Source organism: Pristiophorus japonicus, chromosome 24 (assembly GCF_044704955.1).
Source record: "Pristiophorus japonicus isolate sPriJap1 chromosome 24, sPriJap1.hap1, whole genome shotgun sequence".
In the NCBI taxonomy this organism is placed as follows: domain Eukaryota; kingdom Metazoa; phylum Chordata; class Chondrichthyes; family Pristiophoridae; genus Pristiophorus; species Pristiophorus japonicus.
The window spans coordinates 26,847,366-26,869,460 of record NC_092000.1 but is presented as its reverse complement, the minus strand read 5'-3'; the positions used below and the strand labels follow the sequence as shown (position 1 = coordinate 26,869,460).

Here is a 22,095-nt window from a genome sequence, read left to right as displayed (position 1 = left end):
TCAAGGGACATTGTTCTGATTACCATTCTTCTCTGGTTAAGTTAACCAGGCTTTACTGTAAGGGAGGGGGGAGGGGGAGGAGGGATGACGTCATCAGGACAGTTGAACCGCCGTTTGAAGACGTGACGTCACGTCAATCACCGATTGAAGGGGCGGGGCTACCCTCGCCTGTCAATCACCGATGGGCGGGATGTTGTGGTCCTGCGGGCCGAGGTGAGGCGAACGCCAAGCGGGCTGGAGCGCGGGTCACGTTGTTGTTGTTGTAGTCAATCGGGCAGCGGCAGCCAATGGGCGGGAGGAGCAGGAGGACATGAAGCTCTGTCAACTGGCCAGCTGCGAGTGGGCCAGGAACAGCAGCAGCAGCATCACCACCACCACCAGTCGTGTCCAGTGCAAGGAAAGGGAATTCGGCTTGAGCGTGACGGAAGAAGAAAGCGGTGCGTCCCCCGGGGGTGGGGGAAAGGAGACAAAATAAGCGGGCTGTGAGGGAGTGGAGGGGTGAGCTCACTATGAGCAAGGCCCTCACTGCTCCAACAAAATGGAAGCAAGCCAACCTGCGCACAGCAAGATCCCACACGCACACACAAACAGCAGTGCCACAAATCATGAGATAATCTGTTTTTTGTTTTTAATTGACATCAAATTTCCCATAGAAGAGGGGTCAACAATCAGAGGGAGGGGACATTGATTTAAAGGGATTGGGCAGGAGGTTTAGGGAAGATTTGAGAGAGAGGAGGGGGTGGTGTGGGGGGAAAGGGTGCCTGGTGGGGGACTGAGCTCAGTCCGAGCAAGGCTTTTCACCCACCTTCAGTCCTCCCAGTATTTTTTTTAAAGTGCTCTGGCAAAATGGAAGCAACCAACCTGCTCACCCCCAAAAAAATCACCAGTTAAGTCAGCAATTGTACATCCCTGTCTGGAGTAAAAATAAAACGGGGAAGGTGGCTCAACCATGGCTAACAAGGGAAATTAAGGATAGGGTTAAAGCCAAGGAAGAGGCATATAAATTGGCCAGAAAAAGCAACAAACCTGAGGACTGGGAGAAATTGATAATTCAACAGAGGAGGACTAAGGGTTTAATTGTATGGGGAAAATAGAGTACGAGAGGAAGCTTGCAGGGAACATAAAAACTGACTGCAAAAGCTTCTATAAATATGCAATGAGAAAAAAGATTTGTGAAGACAAACGTAGGTCCCTTGCAGTCGGATTCAGGTGAATTTATAATGGGGAACAAAGAAATGGCAAACCAATTGAACAAATACTTCGGTTCTGCCTTCACGAAGGAAGGCACAAATAACCTTCCAAATGTACTAAGGGACAGTGGGTCTAGTGAGAAGGAGGAACTGAAGGATATCCTTCTCAGGCAGGAAATTGTGTTAGGGAAATTGATGGGATTGAAGGCCGATTAATCCCCGGGGCCTGATAGACTGCATCCCAGAGTACTTAAGGAAGTGGCCCTAGAAATAGTGGATGCATTGGTGATCATTTTCCAACAGTCTATCAACTCTGGATCAGTTCCTATGGACTGGAGAGTAGCTAATGTAACACCACTTTTTAAAAAAGGAGGGAGAGAGAAAACGGGTAATTGTAGACCGGTTAGCCTGACATCAGTAGTGGGGAAAATGTTGGAATCAATCATTAAGGATGAAATAGCAGCGCATTTGGAAAGCAGTGACAGGATCGGACCAAGTCCGCATGGATTTATGAAAGGGAAATCATGCTTTACGAATCTTCTGGAATTTTTTGAGGATGTAACTAGCAGAGTGGACAAGGGAGAACCAGTGGATGTGGTGTATTTGGACTTTCAAAAGGCTTTTGACAAGGTCCCGCACAAGAGATTGGTGTGCAAAATCAAAGCGCATGGTATTGGGGTTAATGTACTGACGTGGATAGAGAACTGGTTGACAGACGGGAAGCAGAGAGTTGGGATAAACTGGTCCTTTTTAGAATGGTAGGCAGTGACTAGTAGAGTGCCGCAGGGCTCAGTGCTGGGACCCCAGATCTTTACAATATACATTAACGATTTAGATGAAGGAATTGAGTGTAATATCTCCAAGTTTGCGGATGACACTAAACTGAGGACGACGTTAAGAGGCTGCAGGGTGACTTGGACAGGTTAGGTGAGTGGGCAAATGCATGGCCATTGCAGTATAATGTGGATAAATGTGAGGTTATCCATTTTGGGGGCAAAAACACGAAGGCAGAATATTATCTGAATGGCGGCAGATTAGGAAAAGGGGAGGTGCAACGAAACCTGGGTGTCATGGTTCATCAGTCACTGAAAGTGGACATGCAGGTACAGCAGGTGATGAAGAAGGCAAATGGCATGTTGGCCTTCATAGCTAGGGGATTTGAGTATAGGAGCAGGGAGGTCTTACTGCAGTTGTACAGGGCCTTAGTGAGGCCTCACCTGGAATATTGTGTTCAGTTTTGGTCTCCTAATCTGAGGAAGGACATTCTTGCTATTGAGGGAGTGCAGCGAAGGTTCACCAGACTGATTCCAGGGACGGCTGGATTGTCATATGAGGAGAGACTGGATCAACTGGGCCTTTATTCACTGGAGTTTAGAAGGATGAGAGGGGATCTCATAGAAACATATAAGATTCTGACGGGACTAGACAGGTTAGATGTGGGAAGAATGTTCCCGATGTTGGGGAAGTCCAGAACCAGGGGACACAGTCTTAGGATAAGGGGTAGGCCATTTAGGACTGATGAGGAGAAACTTCTTCACTCAGAGAGTGTTAACCTAGGGAATTCCCTGTAAGTTGTTGATGCCATTGGATATATTCAAGAGGGAGTTAGATATGGCCCTTATGGCTAAGGGGATCAAGGGGTCTGGAGAGAAAGCAGGAAAGGGGTACTGAGGGAATGATCAGCCTTGATCTTATTGCAGGCTCGAAGGACTGACTGGCCTACTCCTGCACCTATTTTCTATGTTTCTATGTTTCTAAATCTAATTTCCCATAGAAGAAGGTCAACAACCAGGGGCGGCATAGATTTAAAGTCATTGATAGGAGGATTAGAGGGGATTTGAGGGGGAATTCTTTTCACCCGGAGGGTGATGGGATCTGGAACGCACTGCTTGAAAGGGTGGTCGAGGCAGAAACCCTCACCACATTTAAAAAGTACTTGGATATGCACCTGAAGTGCCGTAACCTACAGGGCTATGGACCGAGAGCTGGAAAGTGTGATAAGGCTGGATAATTTTTTGTTGGCTGGCCGAAATGGCCTCCTTCCATGCTGTAAATTTCCATGATTTTATGAAAAGGAGAAAATGCTGGAAATAATCAGCAGGTCAGACATTACCATCTCCCATTGCATTGTACTATCATACCTTTTGCCATTTAATCTCTCCTGACTTCCACTCTATCACAGAACTTCTCTTTTGTTCTTTCCTCCCCGCCCCCATCCCTGCACCTGCTTAAAATCTGTTGCATCTAACTTTTTTCAGTTCTGACGAAAGGTCGTCAACCTGAAACGTTAACACTCTCTCTCCACAGATGCTGCCTGACCTGCTAAGTATTTCTAGCTTTTTCTGTTTCTATTTCAGATTTCCAGCATCTGCAGTATTTTGCTTTTTGTATTAGTGTTTTTTTTTGTGTGAGAGTGATTTGAGGGATAAATATTGGCCAAGACATCTGGGGGAGGGGGGGGGGGGAATTGCCCTGCTCCTCTTCGAAATAGTGGCCATGGCATCTTTTACATCCACCTGAGAGAGCAGACAGTTTAACGTGTCCTCCGAAAGACGGCACCTCCGACAGTGCAACATTTCCTCAGCACTCCACTGGGAGTGTCCGCCTGGATTTTTGTGCACAAGTCTCTAGAGTGGGACTTGAACCCACAGCCTCTGACTCCAAGGCGAGTGTGCGACCCACTGAGGCTGACGTCTGGTCATAATAGGGAGGAGAAAGGAGCAGCACCACCACTAGGAGTAATTCGGAGGAGAGTATATACCTGGTAAAACTATGCTGGTTTTGACTTAATCAAGTCTGTCAAGTGAGTGATGTACAATCCTGTTGTAACTTTAAAACTAGTTTTTAAAAAAAAAGAAAGACTTGCATTTATATAGCTCCTTTCACGATCGCGGGACGTCCCAAAGCGCTTTACAGCCAATGAAGTACTTTTGAAGAGTAGTCACTGTTGTAATGTAGGAAACGTGGCAGCCAATTTGCGCACAGCAAGCTCCCAGAAACAGCAATGTGATAATGACCAGATAATCTGTTTCTGTTCTGTTGATTGAGGGATAAATATTGGCCAGGACACCGGGACAACTCCACTCATTTGTTCGAAATAGTGCCATGGAATCTTTTATGTTCACCTGAGAGCAGACGGGGCCTTGGTTTACCGACTCATCTCTCGGCTCTGCACTGGTGTGTCAGCCTGGATTTTTGTGATTTAAGTCTCCCATAACTATCTGACTTGGGCGACAGTGCTACCCACTGAGCCACGGTTGTAAATGTTATAAAACTTTGGTGAATAATAAATCTGGAAATTGTGATTAGCTTAACCAGCTTAGTGGTTGAGGATAGAAATGACTATTAGTAATCTTGTTTTCAGAGGAATGAATTGGTGTTTGACTGGGATTACTGGTCTGGTTAGGGATGAAAATGATGGTTAACTGCAGTTTGTAGTTGTCTGTTTCTGATCGTTACACCATCTAGAATCTTCATTAACTATGTGGAAAAGCATCTGAATATTTTAAAGAACATTAGAAGTTTTAGCAACAGTGATCGTCCATTAAGAGGGAAACAAGCCGCCCCTTTTGTACGCTTCAAACCCACCTACCCAGCTTCTTCACCACCAAATCCATCAAAATCTCCTTTCACTAGAAATGCATCCAATTGTCTCTTGAATCCACTTATACTGTCAGCCTTGATGGCCTTCGTAACTTATTGTACTACCCTAATTTTTAAACTTGTGCCGCCTAGTATTGGTAACTAGGGGTGGGGATCAGAGGGAGATAATCCAGCAGCTCCTTCCGAATAAGCTAGCCAGATTAGTGCCGAATTAGGGACAGTTTTAATCAAAACAAAATGGCTGAAACGCATAACCGTTCCATCACAGCAGCTGAAAGGACAGGTTAACATTTCGGTTGACGATAGTTTCGTGCTGTGGATCCCTGCCCACCGGGTTGAAATGACCCAAACTTGTTTCACAAATAGGATTCTGACGGATTTTCACTCCATTGTTGTGGACTAGATTTGAAGCCAGGTTCCAGGTCATTGTGCTAACCCATGATGTTTTTATCGGCTGTGTAGGTTCTCTCCTCGGGGGCCACAATGTAAAGTTGAAATCCACGTGCTTGGTCATCTGTCTCAAATTGCTGATCTTAACAGATCCCGGATTCTGATTTAGGATTTGTCGTCCAATGAGGCAACATCGCCAAGAACAGCTCTTTCCAAATCTCCGGCCCCAAACATCCCACCTGGCCAAAGCAGTGAATAAGAAATAGCACCAATCTGACCGAGTTATCTGGGCTTTCAAGGCCAGGTGCGGCCCACAGGTCACAGTTTGGACATGCACTGTGCTGTCCACTCCCTCTGGGTGAGTTTTTCCTTATCCATGAGTTGGAAACCGTTTGTACTTTGCATGGACGCCTCTGCCCATTGGTTCTGTGTCGGGTGTCGATTTGTGCTTTTTATACCGGATCTGTTTGGGGAAAGATTCTCTCATTGCTGCTACTTTCTTTTTGCTGACCTTGCTTCTAATTTTCATTGCGCATGTTCTATTATTTTGGGATTTCCCTCCATATCTCTGCTTCTGCTCTTGCTGGGGGGATGTGCTAGCTTTCAGGTGCTTTACCTTTCTAAAACTGCAAGCTGCCGGCTCTTCTGTCACAATGTCGTTGGCTTTAGCAGGGTCATGCCTGTGTGGAACGCCTCCCCCACCTTGTCTTGTATCTTCTCTCTTCCCTGCAGTGGGTATTTCTGAGCTTACGTTTGTCGTGTGGCACCTGCGGGGCTTCCCCTGCATCCAGCCCTATGGAATCTCTGTTTTTTGCTTCTCCTACGAAGATAGACCAAGATGGAAGCTGTGGAGAGGACTTGACCCTGGAGCTTCCCGTCAATCCGAAGTGAAGAAGAAAGATTGGTGGCAGTAAAAAGGAGTAACATTTTTGTAATGGATGTTTCTCGTTTCAGCCGAAAATCATCGAAAAACCCCACAATGGGGCGAAAACACTCAACGGCAAGTGCAACTGTTAACTATATCTAAAAAAAAAGTTACAGACTCCGTTGAGAAATTTTTCAACGTCACTGGATTATTCAAACCTGCAGAAAGTAATAAGTTTACTTGTACAGGGTTAAGAATTCCGAATGGTTTAATAAAACATCTTGTGGTTACAAAACAGGAGTCAATGTCTGTATTATTTTCACATGTTAGACAAAAATGGCCACTTCTGTTCTGTTTTGAAGCTTCTTATTCGTACTGATTTTCAGTTCAGAATTCAGAACCATTTTCAAACCCTAAAAACCGTTTCTGTTGAAAGAATAAAACACAATAAAACTGGATGTGGGGAGGGTGAGCAAGGGGGAACCTGTTTGGTGAAATAGGCTGAGCGGAAGGATTTGTATTATGGAGGTCCTCTGATTCGTGGGCCTATTTCAAGCCTTGGTCTGCTATGTTTAACTGTCCATCTTTCTTGATTCTGTTCTCTTAGCAATTTCTCATAGCGTGCAGAAAATGAGGGAAAATGAGAGAATGAGGACAGTTCTACCCCGCCTGCCCCCTGTTTATTTTGCCAATTTCCTCCTTGTAATGTATGCACCTGTGAATATGCTCACAGGTCTATTGAGTTGTGAGTGGCTTGGCTTAGCCAGTCATGTGATGATCGCAAGACTCAATAAAACCCCAGCCAGTTGAGTTCGGGGGTTCCACGATGAGGCAGGTGGTTGTGAGCCTGGTGGATGAACTGGTAATGTGTAGTGTGATTGTTAAACCTTTTGCTAATAAACCAACTAGTTCTTAATAACAACGTGTTGCTATGAATTCTTAAGCAAAGAACCCATGAAGCAAATACATTACACTTCTCATCTCTCCTGGAGGCATTGCTGCTTGTTGGGGTACAGTTTGACTGGCGCCTGCTGTCCTTTGGTACTTTGGCCAAGTGATCATTCTCCATCTGTGTGAATCTGGACCATGAGCAGCAGTAGGACATCCGACCGGAGGGAAGGTGTCTTGGCTTAGCCTGATCCTGTCCTCAATCTCGACCACCACACGTGCGGTTCCACTAGGTGTCAGGAGCCGAAACACTGGCTGATTATCTCCATCACTAATCAGAGGTTCAAGTCTAATGTCCCTACTGCCACCAAACTGAGACAAGCGAGCCCAGCACAGACCGGGAGTTGAATCAGGGACTTTCCTCGTCTTGGTGGCTCATCACTGGCTTGCTAAGCTGAACCACCAGGTGAGCGGAGGGTTTTTTTTATTTTGAACAAAGTGGCTGTCACGCAAGTTGTGACATTTGAGAGGCATTTCACAAATTTAATGGTTGAAGTTAAATGAGCTCCACCTGTAATTTGGAATTGTGAAGAGCCCAATGTGGTGGAATTTTATATTGGATATTAAGGGAATCAAGGGATATGGGGACCGTGCAGGAAAGTGGAGTTGAGGTAGAATATCAGCCATTATCTCATTGAATGGCGAAGCAGGCTCGAGGGGCTGAATGGCCTACTCCTAATTCTTATGTTTAGACACATGTGAGTATGCAATCACATCATTACCTGCTGCCACTTGTGGGTGCAAATCTTGCTTTATGCATCAGAAAAAATTCTGTTTCAATCTTTTTATAAGTAAAACTGTAGTTTCATTGAGGCTAAAGTAATTTGATGAGCTAAGGGACAGCCCAGAGCACCTTCACTGCTCCTCCGGCTGCTGAGCAGAGATTGATCATTTGTGGTAGCAGTTGCCTGGTACAGTCTGCTTGTCGGAAATCCAGTAATGGATGAGCGGAAATTTCTTTCAATTAAATATTGAGAAGACCGAAGATCATTGTCTTGTGTGCCCGCCGCCAACACAATCCCCTGGCCACTGTCTGAGGTTGAACCAGATCGTTCGTATTCGGCATCCTATTTGACCCGGAGCTGAGCTTCCGACCCCATATCCCACTCCATCAACAAGACTGCCTACTTCCACCTCTGCAATATCGCCCGTCTCCACTCCTGTCTCAGCCCATTTGCTGCTGAAACCCTCATCCATGACCATTCCAATGGTCTCCTGGCTGACCTCCTATCTTCCACCCTCCATAAACTTCCAACTCCGCCAAAGCTCTGCTGCTCGTGTCCTGACTCGCGCCAAGTCCCATTCGCCCATCACCACTGTGATTGCTGACCTGCCTGAAGCAAGTGCTCTACTCTGAACTCCTTCACGGAAAACGAGCCAAAGGTGGGCAGCGGGAACGCTACAAGGACACCCTCAAAGCCTCCCTGATAAAGTGAAACATCCCCACTGACCCCTGGGAGTCCCTGGCCCAAGACCGCCCTAAGTGGAGGAAGTGCATCCGAGAGGGCACAGAGCACCTCGAGTCTCAATGCCAAGAGCATACAGAAATCAAGCGCAGACAGCGGAAAGAGTGTGTGGCAAACCAGTTCCACTCACCCCTTCCCTCAACGACTATCTATCCCACCTGTGACAAGAGTCTGTGGCTCTCATATTGGACTGTTCAGCCACCAAAGAACTCACTTCAGGAGTGGAAACAAGTCTTCCTCGATTCCGAGGGACTGCCTGTGATGATGACATTGGCACTCGGTCCAGCAACGCCTCAAATTTTAAATTCTCATCCTTGCGTTCAAATCCTCCATGGGCTCACCGCTCCCTATCTCTGTATCCTCCTCCAGCCCAGCAACCCTTTTGAGAATGCTGCTTTCCTTCAATTCTGGCCTCTTACATAACCCCGATTTCCTTTGCCCCTCCATTGATAGCCATGCTTTCAGCTGCCTAGGCCCGAGTTCTGGAATTCCCTCCCTAAACCTCTCCGCCTCTGTCTCCTTTTAAGACGCTCCTTAAAACCTACCTCTTTCGACCAAGCTTTCGACCACCTGTCCTAATATCTTATGTGGCTTAAGAGTTACATTTTGTTTTATAAAAAGAAAGACTTGCATTTATATAGCACCTTTCACGGCCACCGGATATCTCAAAGCGCTTTACAGCCAATGAAGTACTTTTTGGAGTGTAGTCACTGTTGTAATGTGGGAAATGTGGCTCCCAATTTACGCATGGCAAGCTCCCACAAACAGCAATGTGGTAATGACTGGATAAACTGTTTCTGATATGTTGGTTGAGGGATAAATATTGGCCCAGCACACAGGGATAACTCCCCTGTACTTCTTCAAAATAGTGCCGTGAGATCTTTTACATCCACCTGAGAGAGCAGACGGGGTCTCAGTTTAACGTCGCATCCGAAAGACGGCACCTCCGACAGTGCAGCGCACTCTCAGCACTGCTCTGGGAGTGTCAGCCTGGATTTATGTGCTCAAGTCCCTGGAGTGGGACTTGAACCCACAACCTTCTGACTCAGAGGTGAGTGTGCTGCCCACTGAGCCACGGCTGATGCTCCTGTGAAGCACTGTGGGAGGTTGAGTGATTATAATCAGGGATGCTCAAGAGGGCAGAATTAGAGAAGCGCATACATGGGGAGGGGGGGCGCTGGAGGGATTTAAAAAAAAGGATGAGAATTCTGAAATCGAGGCGTTGCTTAACCTGGAGCCAATGTAGGTCAACGAGCACAGGGGTGATGCATGAGCGGGAGTTGGTGTGAGTTAGGACACGTTCCAAGATGAAGCTTACCACATTATTTACCTGTCTCTAACAAATCTAGGATTTTCATATCCACTCTATTACATAAACTTCTTCCTCATATTTGCCTTAAATTTTCATTTCGACCGATGCGCCCTTGTATCCTGGCCTATCTTGTAGCAGTATGGATTAACCTTACCTGTGCTGTTTAATGCCGTGTATACTTCTATAAGATTCCCTCTACTTTCAAGGCTAAATACTTGTTACTTTTTCATCATTATGTAATTCTTTGTCGTTCTGAGATCAGCCTCATGGCAATTCTGTACTACACCTTCAAAGCTGGATGGCACCTCTGGCAGGCCTGCACTCCCTCAGTACTGCACTGCACTGCACTGGAGTGTCAGCCTGGATTATGTGCTCACGTCTCTGGAGTGGGACTTAAACCCACGACCTTCTGATTCCCAAAAATGAACCACCTTGCTTCTTTTGGCTTATACTTAACTGATCTGTCTGTATACTTAATCTATTTAAGAAGTGTAAAATAGTTTGCTAAATGTGAATGTTGGATGTAGTTGGCTGGAATAAGTGTGGGTTGAGCGCATATGGTTGGTCATGGTTAGTGTGGGCTGACTGAACGCGGTTGGCATTTACAACTGTTGTCCTGTAGATGGTAGTCTTGTTCTAAATGAAGTACCTCCTATTTTCCAAACCAACCCTGTGTTTCAAAGCATCTTTCTGGGATTGTGAAAAGAAGTCACTTTCCTTAAACGGGACATTGAGTTTTTTTTTTGAAGTCTTTTTGTATCTGTTTATGTCACCTCTTTCACTTACTCTTCAGCCCTTTTCTTAAATCAATCTTTCAGTCTCCGCCCACAACCTGCAAAAGACCTATGTATGTAATCGGTACATATGTACAGCAATACAATAATCGATTCATTACCTTTGCAAACAGCACAGTTTGTAAAGGTCCGTGGCAAATAGTTTGGGAGTTCACAAGCTCTTGGTTCCTGCCGTCCCACTTGAGTTTGGGTTATAAATATCTAATAATTCATCTCAATGCAATTTCTGTTTTATGTTCTGAAAATGTCTTTAATTTCAAGAAGCTTCATTTTTTTTTTTAAGTGCTAGCACCCCAACATGAAGATTGTTCCATTCTGCGTCACATCTTTAACTGCCAAACCGCGATTGAAAATCTGCCCTATTTACGGCCTGGACATTGCAGTCTCCCCAATCACAAGATAAGTGCAGGTGAGGGAGGCCATCCGACCCATCTTGGTTCATCCAACCAGAATGTTCGAATTGCATTTGTGTTATTGGCACAAGTTGTTGTGTTTCTGTTCTGAATGCCCTGTTAAGTCCCGCTCACCCATCACCCCTGTGCTCGCTGACCTACATTGGCTCCTGGTCAAGCAACCCCTCGATTTCAAAATTCTCATTCTTATTCACAAATCCCTCCATGGCCTCGCCTCTCCCTATCTCTGTAATCTCCTCCAGCCCCACATCCCCCGAGATGTATCCACTCCTCTAATTCTGCCCTCTTCAGCATTCCTGATTATAATCGCTCAACCATCGGCGGTCGTGCCTTCAGCTGCCTGGGCCCCAAGCTCTGGAACTCCCTCCCTAAACCTCTCCGCCTCTCTACCTCTCTTTCCTTCTTCAAGACGCTCCTCTGTGACCAAGCTTTAGGTCACCTGTACTCATTTCTACTTGCACAGCTTGGTGTCAAATTTTTATTGCATAATACTCCTGTGGGACGTTTCACTACGTTAAAGGCGCTATATAAATACAAGTTGTTGTTTCCTTACTCTGCGACTTTCCCAAAAATTGGCAGGGGAGAATGATGCAGCCTGCAGCCATTCTGACAACTGCTAATTAGTTTTGGTGCTCTCGTGCCGCACCCAGCGAGCCGAGTAAAGGTCTGCACGTTAGCCTGAGAGTCTGACGCACTGGAATTTGCTGAGGTTATTGGAAAGCTGGTTGCTGCAGGAGATAATAATGCGTGCTCCCCCATTTAAAACCAAGCTACACAACAATTTGTTTCCTTTCCAAGAAAGAGGTTGGCACACACATATGCTGCTTGGTTAAATCTACATCTGCGTTTTTGAACTTACAAGACATCGCCATGTTTAGAACTTCCAAACGCTCCCCCAGCGTGCTATCATTGCTGGCTTCTAATGCTTGTTACTGGCTTGTGCTATTCTATCAATAACGTCCTACCCTTAACTTATTGGTCCCGCTGTTGCTGGAGCAGGGCATCGTTAGTTAGACTTTTTGCTTTGCCCTTCAGCTCGAAAACTTTTGCCCTGGAAGTGTGAGCTGATGATGGCACGGCCGGGGCAACTGGCACCGCCTTGAGCGACGGGACCAACAATCTAGCTCCTTAACTTGTGAGACTTAAGGATTGAGAAAGAAACAGAGGAACGACGCAGAAGCGAATTAAAGTCAAATCAGGTACAGAAAGAGAAGTAGAGAGGGAAAGAAAGATTGGATCAAGGGAGAGAAAAAAAGAGACTGAAAGGAAAAGTAAGAAAAAAAATGTAAGTTTTAAAAACTCGCCAGCAATTTATTACCTGTATGAGTGAGATTCCATAGTTTAAATTGTTCCCTTTCTTGGCCGAAGCGCGTCATTGGCATTACAGGAACATAAAATCTTGCCATTAAAAAGGTAGTTACGCTATAAGTATCAACACTTAATAGCCGCCATACAATGTGGGGCTATGCAGACGAGAACTATAATGGAGAAGCAATTGTACAGTGGGCTTCACTCGAGAATAAATTTCTCCTTTTTGATGCCAAGGATCGAGGTCAAGTTGGCAGAGAGAATATTACCCAGACCTATGTTTCCTCTCTCCAAAGACAGCAAAGGAAACCCAATCGTCACCTCCAGATCCGTTTTTGACGACTTCCCCAACAGTCAACACAGGCCCTCAATCATCAACATTGACATCGAATTCCTGTCAAGACCGTGACTGCAAAGGAACAGACTGGGAAACCTTCCAAAAGTCAGTTGACACCAGCATCAAGTGGATTCTCCAACCACCAATGCCTTCAATAGATTTATAGGAACTGTTAAAACTGCCGCAAAACGCAGTATACCTTGGGGGTTTAGAAATACATACATTTCTTGTTGAACAGAAAAAAGCGAGGCTCTCTGCCAGGGGTATTCACTGAACAAGAAACCAGCAATGCTGGAGCCTTTGAATTTGGTGTGACCTGAAAAGTGGCAGAGACTTGTGGAGACGATGCTCCAGCAGGTAAGCCTGGGCCCTGCTCCGTCAACTTGGCGGGGAAAACCCCGCCTATAAACACAACACGACCATCAGAGCGGACGCCATTGCATCCCACTCGATGCAAAAATAAAAGACTCCGGTGGACAAAGAATCCCAACACCGGGTGATGAGGCAACTTTCGGCAAACTTGATGGCAGCACCAAGATTGTGAACTACGGCTGATGCATTCACCTTGGACGGGTTAACCGCAGTCCTGTCGACAGCTAAATCTGGAAAAGCTGCTGGTCCAGATGGTGTTCACCCAGAATTCCTGAAAGCACTGCGACCCAAAGCGAAGAGATGGTTTACCTCCTTTTCCAAGGTAACCGATAACATTCCATCTATCTGGAGGGAGGTTAAAATAATTGCCCCGTTGAGGCAGGGGACAAATGCTTGCGAAGCCTCCAACTACCGCCCGATCTCCTTACTTTGCCGTTATTATAAAGCGCTGGAGAGGCTACTACGCCACATCAAGCCCACCATCCCTAAGGAGCAAACTGGCTTGTGGCAAGTGGCAGCGTTAACAACGCACATTGAAGCAAGCTTTCTGCTCCAGCTCAAGACCGCTGTGGCACTCCATGGACATGTCTGCAGTGTATGACACTGTATAGAAACATAGACTGCTTTTCAAGCTCTCGACCATTTTACTTCGCAGAACAGCGATCCATCTTCTTGACTCCATGCTTAGCAACCGACGCTTGCGTATGTAAGCTGGCACTCAGAAGAGCAGATAAAGGACACTGAACAATGGACTCCTGCAGGGTTGTGTCCTGGCACCCGTGCTATTCAACGTTTACATCAGTAATTTGCCGGAAACACAAGTTCGTATATGCTGATAATATTGCCTTGGTGACGCAAATCAAGAATCTGTCCACCACCGAAGAGACCCTGACCAGTGATTAACAGAGGATGGAAGCCTACTTATGCTGATCGTGACTTCGGCCAAATCCGCAAAGGACTTGTCACTTCAACATTCCACCTCAACACCCATCAAGCAAACTGAGCTTTGAAAGTCTCTTTTTGTAGCGCAGAGGTAAACCATGCCAGAAACCTCTCCTATTTAGGAGTCGCACTCGATTGCACCCTGTCGTACAGACGTCTCCAGAACCTTGGGAGGAAACTAAAGAATAACCTGATTCAGAAACTCGCCGGATCCACGTGGGGAACAGATGCTCAAACTCTCCGTATGGCAACACTCGCCCTGGAGGACTATTCTCCGGCATGGCTTTCAAGTCCGCATTTCAAATCCGTTGATGTCCAGCTGAACTCTACTATGAGACTTATCACCGCTATGCTTTTCTCATGCTTGCAAACATTACACCACCACACCTACATATATACAATACAACCGCTACACCAGCAAAGGCATGCTGATCCAGGCCGACTTAACCAACCTACCACCAACTTATCTCAAATCTGGAACGCCATTTTGGACCGTCACCAAAACCTTCAGTGATCTCCCTTCAGCCTTAATGACCGATGTCGAAATGCTTGGAAGAACTACGACCTACGGAATGGATTCCTTATAGAGGACTCCACAGTACAACCTGAAGGATCAAACCTTCCACGCCAACTGCCTCAGAACCGATCATGGTCAATGTTCCCTTTAAGCTGTGTGGCCGTGCAGTGTACTGGAGGTCCCGTGCAACCGATGAGCCGGCTTTTAAATAGAAAAATCGCGCGCATGCGGAATTTTGATGGCTGTTAAAGAGGCCATATTGGTCCCCAAAAATATTAGAGGGGACATTGGTCATAGTAGATGCTGCCACCTTCTCCATAGGTGGAAGATTGAAGCATCCCCATCATGCGACTGTGGAGCTCCTAATCAGACCCTGGAGCACATCATCGAACACTGCCCTCAGAGGACATTCGCAGGCAGCCTACAAGATATCCACACTGTTGCACAAGAAGCTTCGGCCTGGATATCTGACATAGATATTGATACTTGTTTTTTGCTAGTACCATACAAAAGAAGAATCCAGTGAATTACTGTGAAGTGTTGTAATGAAGCTGAAATGGCAGCCATTTCCTACATTACAACAGTGACTACATTTCAAAAGTATTTTATTGGCTGTAAAGCACTTTGGAATGTTCTGCAGGTCTAGAAAGGCACGACATAAATGTAAGACACAGAAATGTCCCACAAACAGCGATGAGCTGACTGACGAGGAACCAGTTAAACTATTTGTGGTGGTGTTGGTTGAGGCAAATATGTTGACCAGGATATTGGGAATTGTGTTATGCTGGCAGATAGGACCTTTGTGTAACATCGCATCCACCTCTGACAGGACGACACTCCCTCAGTACTGCACATTAATTACGCCTAGATTGTGTGCTCAAGTCCTCGAGTGGGGCTTGAACCCATGAACTTCTAACTCTGAGTTGAGAGTGCTACCAACTGAGCCGAGCTGATGTGAAAGCTGCTTTTTTTTTTAAATTGACTTAAGTTCCATACCGGTAACCCCAAAGTGAATTTGCCATTAATGCTACGGTAAGTGGCCAAGAAGACCCATTTTCTACTGACTCTAATTGGCAGCTGTCCATAACACATCCAGGAAGCTAACTTTGGAATTGACGCAGGCTGCATTGAGAGCTGTGCTTCATGTGTTGGTTGCATTAGCATGAGTCTCGTGCACAATAAAAGCGGTTAGTAAGGGTTGCAAATAGCTTTAGGAAGGCCTGTGTGGCAGCTGAGGCTGATGTAAATAGATTTAGTCTTCACTGGAAGCCATACTCGTTGTTGAAGCATCAGCCACTGAGCAGGATGGCACCTCTTGAGGCAGCTGAGACTGGCAGAGAAACATCCAGTGCTATTCAGTGTAACTTCAGCTGCCTTCTCAGCAATACTGTCTGTAATGTATTTGCTTCATAGCTTCTTTGCTTAAGAATTCATAGCAACACGTTGCTATTGAGAACTAGTTGGTTTATTAGCAAAGGTTTAACAATCACACGACACATTACCAGTTCATCCAGGCTCACAACCACCTGCCTCATCGTGGATCCCCCGAACCCAACTGGCTGGGGTTTTATTGAGTCTTGTGAACATCACGTGACTGGCTAAGCCACTCACAACTCAACAGCTCTACAACTATTTTGAGTTGTATCAGTAATCAAGTGACTCCTGATTGAAGGGGGAGGCACACTCCAAAAAACTTTTCAAGTGCCCCCTTTTTTGTTTTTTTGAGGGCACTAGAAACACATTATACAAGTGCCCCCTGGCTAAAAGGGGGGGGCACTAAACCCGACACAATAAACAAATTAAACTTTGGCAGGAACAAATCAAATCAAAATTTGGTTGCCGGGGGTGATGATGCACTCCAGTTCCTCCGGCGCCCTTCTCTCGCAGAAGGCCGAGAGCGTACCGGTGGACACCGCATGCTCCATCTTCAGGGATACCCTTGCTCGGATGTAACTACGGAGGAGAGGCAGGCAGTCGGGCTGAACGATCCCCTCGACCGCCCGCTGCCTGGACCGGCTGATGGCCCCCTTGGCTGTGCCCAGGAGCAGCCCTACGAGGGACCTACCCGCTCCCCTCTGCACAGGATGCCCAAAGATCAGGAGTGTGGGACTGAAGTGCAACCAGAATTTGAGGAGCAGCCTCTTCAAATATTGGAAGAGGGGCTGCAACCTCACACACTCAGTAAAAACATGGAACACGTACTCTTCCAGACCGCAGAAATTGCAGGAGGCCCGTGAACCGACTTAAAAACTTATTGCACGGGACTGCTCCGTGCAACACCCTCCAGGCCAAATCCCTAATAGATAGAAGGAGGACTCCCGCGTAGAGTGCACTCCATTGGGGACCCCCGCCTCCTTCGGACGGCAAGGTGGTGCGCCATGGCGTGTCCGGATGGCAGACGAGGGTGAGAAGTGGAGAGTGTGCAGGAGCAGCCCGTACAGGAAACCCCTCCGCGCAGAACTGAAGGGCACGGAGGAGATTTCGCGGAGGAGGCTCAAGTTGTGAGGCGCCAGCGCCCGAGGGAGGTTTCTGGGCTTGGCGCCGATGAGGAATTCTGTCCGGACAGGGGTCAGCTCGGACGGAATCTCCCCACGTGCTTGAGCCCCCTCGACACACCTAACGGAGTCAGGGCCCAGAGCTGTTTTTATCGACGGGATGGCATTGGCCGTGCGCCGGACGTTAGCCCAGTTTAGGTGCCATGCCAGCATGTCTGGCGCCATCCAGCCCGCTCCTCCGCCATCGAACAGGTCCCTGACCCTGGTCACCTTGTCAGCCACAGCCCCCTCGTCCGCCTGCCACCTAAAACCGCGGTCGTGGAGGTATGGATTCCTGAGCAGCGGCTCCTGAAGGACAGCCACCACTCCAGACGGGGGAGAGCTGCGCTTGGTGGCGACTTTGTTCCAGACCCTGATGAGTTCCCGGTAAAAGACAGGCAGCCCCCACATGGCGGTCCTGGCTCCCCCCAGGCTCACAACCTGTGAGCATCCTCATAGGTGCACACATTACACTCTCGAAATGTGTGCATTTGCCAGTGTATTGAGCTCACTGCTCTCTCTATCACTAGGTGGAAGTAGTTGTCTCTTCTTTTTTTAGAAGTAGAGTATAATTCCGTTCCTGTCAACTGCCCTTCATCAAGTTCTGCTTTTTGTACAGAGTATTCAAGCACCTCCTGAGGTATCTGGCTTTGAGATCAATGACAAGTTGTGAAATGTGCTGTTGCTCGAACGGCAATTTCACTAGTTGTGTGACTAGCAGTTGCCTGCGATGGTTCTTGAGTCCAATTTCAAATGACACACTAGACAATGGCGGTACCGTTAATGTTCGTTTAATACAGAAGTACAAGACTCGCTACTCATACTTTATAGTTACCCAATAGGTCCGGTCCGTACCAACACTGTTCCGTCAAGGGTCTCTTCCCTGGCACCTACTTCTGTCGAGTGTTGCTCCTAGGTTCTCACTATGGATGGTCTATCTTTATAGAAACATAGAAAATAGGTGCAGGAGTAGGCCATTCGGCCCTTCTAGCCTGCACCGCCATTCAATTAGTTCATGGCTGAACATGCAACTTCAGTACCCCATTCCTGCTTTCTCACCATACCCCTGGATTCCCCTAGTAGTAAGGACTTCATCTAACTCCTTTTTGAATATATTTAGTGAATTGGCCTCAACAACTTTCTGTGGTAGAGAATTCCACAGGTTCACCACTCTGCCTAACTTTCTTCTGCCTGTTCTGTTCTAACCGAAACTGTCGAGTTGGCTCTGGTAAGTCTGAGCTGATCATGTCAGTAAGTCTAATATAATCAGCTAAATTCAATGACCATTGTTTTGCTAATGTATGGCCGATTCACTACTTGCCTTCACCTGGCCTATTGTAACACAATTGGGGTGACTAGCTTCTTTCCTACAGAAAATTGACAGTGCATAATGGCCTATACTTTCATATTCCTCCCTTTGATCAAATCAATCAATCAATATATATATAAATGATTTGATCACAATAGAGCTTCGGCTTTGATGCGGGGTCCCATCCCAGCTGTAACTCCAATCTACGTAAATTAATGCTTGGAAATTATTGTTATCAAGATGACCGTAAGATGAGAGAAAAGTCTGATCCAGGGTTGGATATTTACATTCTCTCCCCAATTCCAAATCTCTTCCCACCAAGTGCCAATCTTAATTCGGGTGATTTTGGCTTCAATGTCTCTGGTATTTATTTCCACCTTTTCGTAAATTCTGTACACCAAATCTAATTTATGTCTGATTTCCGTTAGGTGTTCCTTTTGTAACTGGATGTTGACGTCCCTTCTAGCGAAATAAGTTTCCAGCTGGGTTTTCAAGGTTTCTTGTACTGTGATAATTGACTTGTCCTCTTCTTTCGATATTAATAATTTCTTTGTTTCCACGTCTCATAGATATCAATGGGTGAGTGCAGAAGCCTGGTTTGGATGTCGGGCAAATTTGTGTTCCGTAGTCCCATTTCCCAAGTAAGCACTCCTGAGCACGAATGTTTGGGTCTTTACATACAACATGGTCAGAGTACAGTTCTTGGCGGTGCTGTTCTTGAAACCACACTGGGCCTCGTTAGCAGGATAGATCTTGTATGGGCAGAGCACAGTCTGGGTAGTTCGGCTGCATTGGTGCAGACTGGTCCCAGTCATTCCGGTAGATAGATTTACCGCATATGGTTTCATATTGGTCGGCGGAGCCATACTCCGCCTTGTATGGTTCCGACATTCCTTACGTCAAACAGTCATACCGGTCTGATTATTGAATACTGGTATCCCCAATATTATTCCAATCGCTGGTGTTCCTATTGGTCCGGCGCATTCCTTGTTGAACCACACCTTGCAGTGTTTTCGCAGCTGGCATCCATCTAGAGGATGGTGTTTCTTGTTCGAGGTGAGATATTGCACAAAACTTGCGCCTGAGTTCTCTGCTTTCTTGACAGTATTGATTAATTGATTGATAGTCTGAGCGTGACTTTCCAATACGGTGACCATTCTTCTCTCCAGCATACCGTCATCTTTTCCTGCCTCTGCTACCTGTCTCTGATTATTTAAACTATTTAAAACCTGTTTTATTTGTCTGGTCAATCCCTTTATCTTAGCGTTCAGATTAGTAATATCTAAGGTATTGACTGTGGCCATTCCTGCCCCGTACGCTGAACCTATGTCATTTGCAATGCTTCTTTTCCGCCTACTCTTACTTTCCATCTTATTTAGTCCTGTTACTTGTCTCGACAGTAGTGAAGTCGGGTCCTGATACAATTTCCTTAAAATTATCTGGGCACCAGTTGGGTAACTGAATATTACTTATGTTAAGTACAACAGGTATCAACTCATAATGTACATTGTCATACACAACCTTTTTTGCCGGTCTTATAACAACGCCTCCCCTTGGGCCTGGCTTGTGTTTGGGGCAGTTCCAAACCGGAAGCGGAGTCGTAGTGATTGAGGTGGTAGTCTGACCAATGAGTGGGGTAGTTGGCTCGGGCGTAGTAGGTGCCTGTAATACCTGAACCACTATCTTCCCTTGGTATTTACACGAGTATGTTGGTTTTAAGCTTTTCCGTGATTATGTTTCTTACAGTTGGACTGCTGATAAGCTCTCAATGAACCTCCTCAAAATATTGTCATTCCAGAGAGCAGTCCAGTCTGCAAGAACACAACAGACTCCCTCCAACAAAAACATCCTTTTAAACAGAGTTTAAATGGAACCACATAGACTGGACCTTTTTAAAAAAAAATAAGATTGAATTATCCCCTTAAATTTATGATAAATTTCCCTTCCCGAATGCTTGAGCAGCAATTCATATCAATTTACCCAGTCAATTTTAATTTCACAAGCTATGTGCAACCTGTTGTGTATCTGTAAAGCATGCACTCCCATGTTCCGCTACCAGGGAGTGTATCCCCTGAAGTCCCAAGGGATCCCAGCATCTCTTGGGAGTACTGTATATAAGCTGGCCCCTAAAGGCCTGTTCCTCACTCTGGAGTGTCTTAATAAGACTGAGGTCACTATTACTTTAACCTCCCTGTGTGCAATCTCATCTGTGTTGGGAACACAATAACTGGCGACGAGTATACGAATCCAACGCAAAGATGCAGCAAACTGTGGGCATCCTGGAGAAGTTCTCAGAGGGTGAGGACTGGGAAGCCTATGTCGAACGACTAGACCAGTACTTTGTAGCTAACGAGCTGGACGGAGAAGGAAGCGCTGCAAAAAGGAGAGCGGTCCTCCTCACGGTCTGCTCTGCGGGGCACTGACCTACAGCCTCATGAAGAATCTTCTGGCTCAGGTGAAATCCACAGATTAGTCGTATGAGGAGCTGTGTACACTGGTTCGGGAGCATCTTAATCTGAGGGTGAGCGTGCTGATGGCGAGGTATCGGTTCCACACGTGCCAGCGACCTGAAGGTCAGGAAGTGGCGAGCTAAGGCGACTTGCAGGACAATGTGAGTTTGATGGCTACCTGGAGCAGATGCTCAGACTTTTTTGTACTGGGCATTGGCCACGAGACCATCCAAGAAAACTTTTGACTGTAGAGACACCGACCCTCAGTAAGGCCATTGCGATAGCACAGGCGTTTATGTCCACCAGTGATAACACCAAACAAATCTCTCAGCACACAAGTGCTAGCAATGTTCATAAATGAACTGGAACTGTGTTTGCGAGCAGAAATGTACAGGGCAGAAACTATGAGTCTGCAACTGCCAGCAGGCCTCGGGCGAGCCAGAGTCCGCAACAAAGGATGAATGCAAGGCAATTCACACCTTGTTGGCATTGTGGAGGTTTCCATTCAGTCTATTCATGCCGCTTCAAAGGGTATGTTTGCAAGAGCTGTGAAACAATGGGGCACCTCCAACGAGCTTGCAGACGAGCTGCAAGCTCTGCAAAACCTGCTAACCACCAGGTGGCAGAGGAAGATCGGTCCATGGTGGATCAAAGCAATTTAGAGCCTCAGAGAGGAGGCAGATGCTGAAGTACACTGGGTGCGCACATTTTCAATGAAATGTCCACCTATGATGCTAAATGTAAAATTGAATGGCTTACCCGGAGCCATGGAACTGGACACTGGCGCTAGCCAATCCATCATGAGTAAAAAGATGTTTGAGAGACTGTGGTGCAACAAGGCACTTAGACCAGCCCTGAGCTCCATCTACACGAAACTGAGACGTACACCAAAGAGCTCATCACTGTCCTGGGCAGCGCCATGGTCAAGATCACCTATGAGGGCACGGTGCACGAACTGCCACTCTGGATTGTCCCAGGCGATGGCCCCACACTGCTTGGAAGGAACTGGCTGGGCAAAATCCGCTGGAACTAGGATGACGTCCGAGCGCTATTACATGTCGATGAGGCCTCATGTACCCAGGTTCTTAACAAATTTCCTTCCCTTTTTGAGCCAGGCATTGGAAACTTTTCCGGGGCAAAGGTGCGGATCCACTTGGTCCCAGAGGCACGACCCATTCACCACAAGGCACGAGTGGTACCTCATGATGAGGGAGAGGATGGAAATCGAGCTGGACAGGCTGCAACACGAGGGCATCATCTCCCCAGTGGAATTCAGCGAGTGGACCAGCCCGATTGTTCCAATACTCAAAAGTGATGGCACGGTCAGGATTTGTGGCAATTATAA

General features: G+C 46.6%; 1 protein-coding gene across 1 annotated transcript in view; it reads left to right on the top strand.

The window, feature by feature from the left end:
* Positions 1-253: 253 nt before the first annotated feature.
* The window catches only part of LOC139237985 (cAMP-dependent protein kinase catalytic subunit alpha-like), a 217,238-nt gene continuing 195,396 nt past the window's right edge, over positions 254-22,095 (top strand). The window contains exon 1 of the mRNA XM_070867358.1: positions 254-437. Coding sequence (XP_070723459.1) covers positions 311-437 — 127 coding nt within the window. The 5' untranslated portion in view covers positions 254-310. The remainder of the gene's footprint in view (positions 438-22,095) is intronic.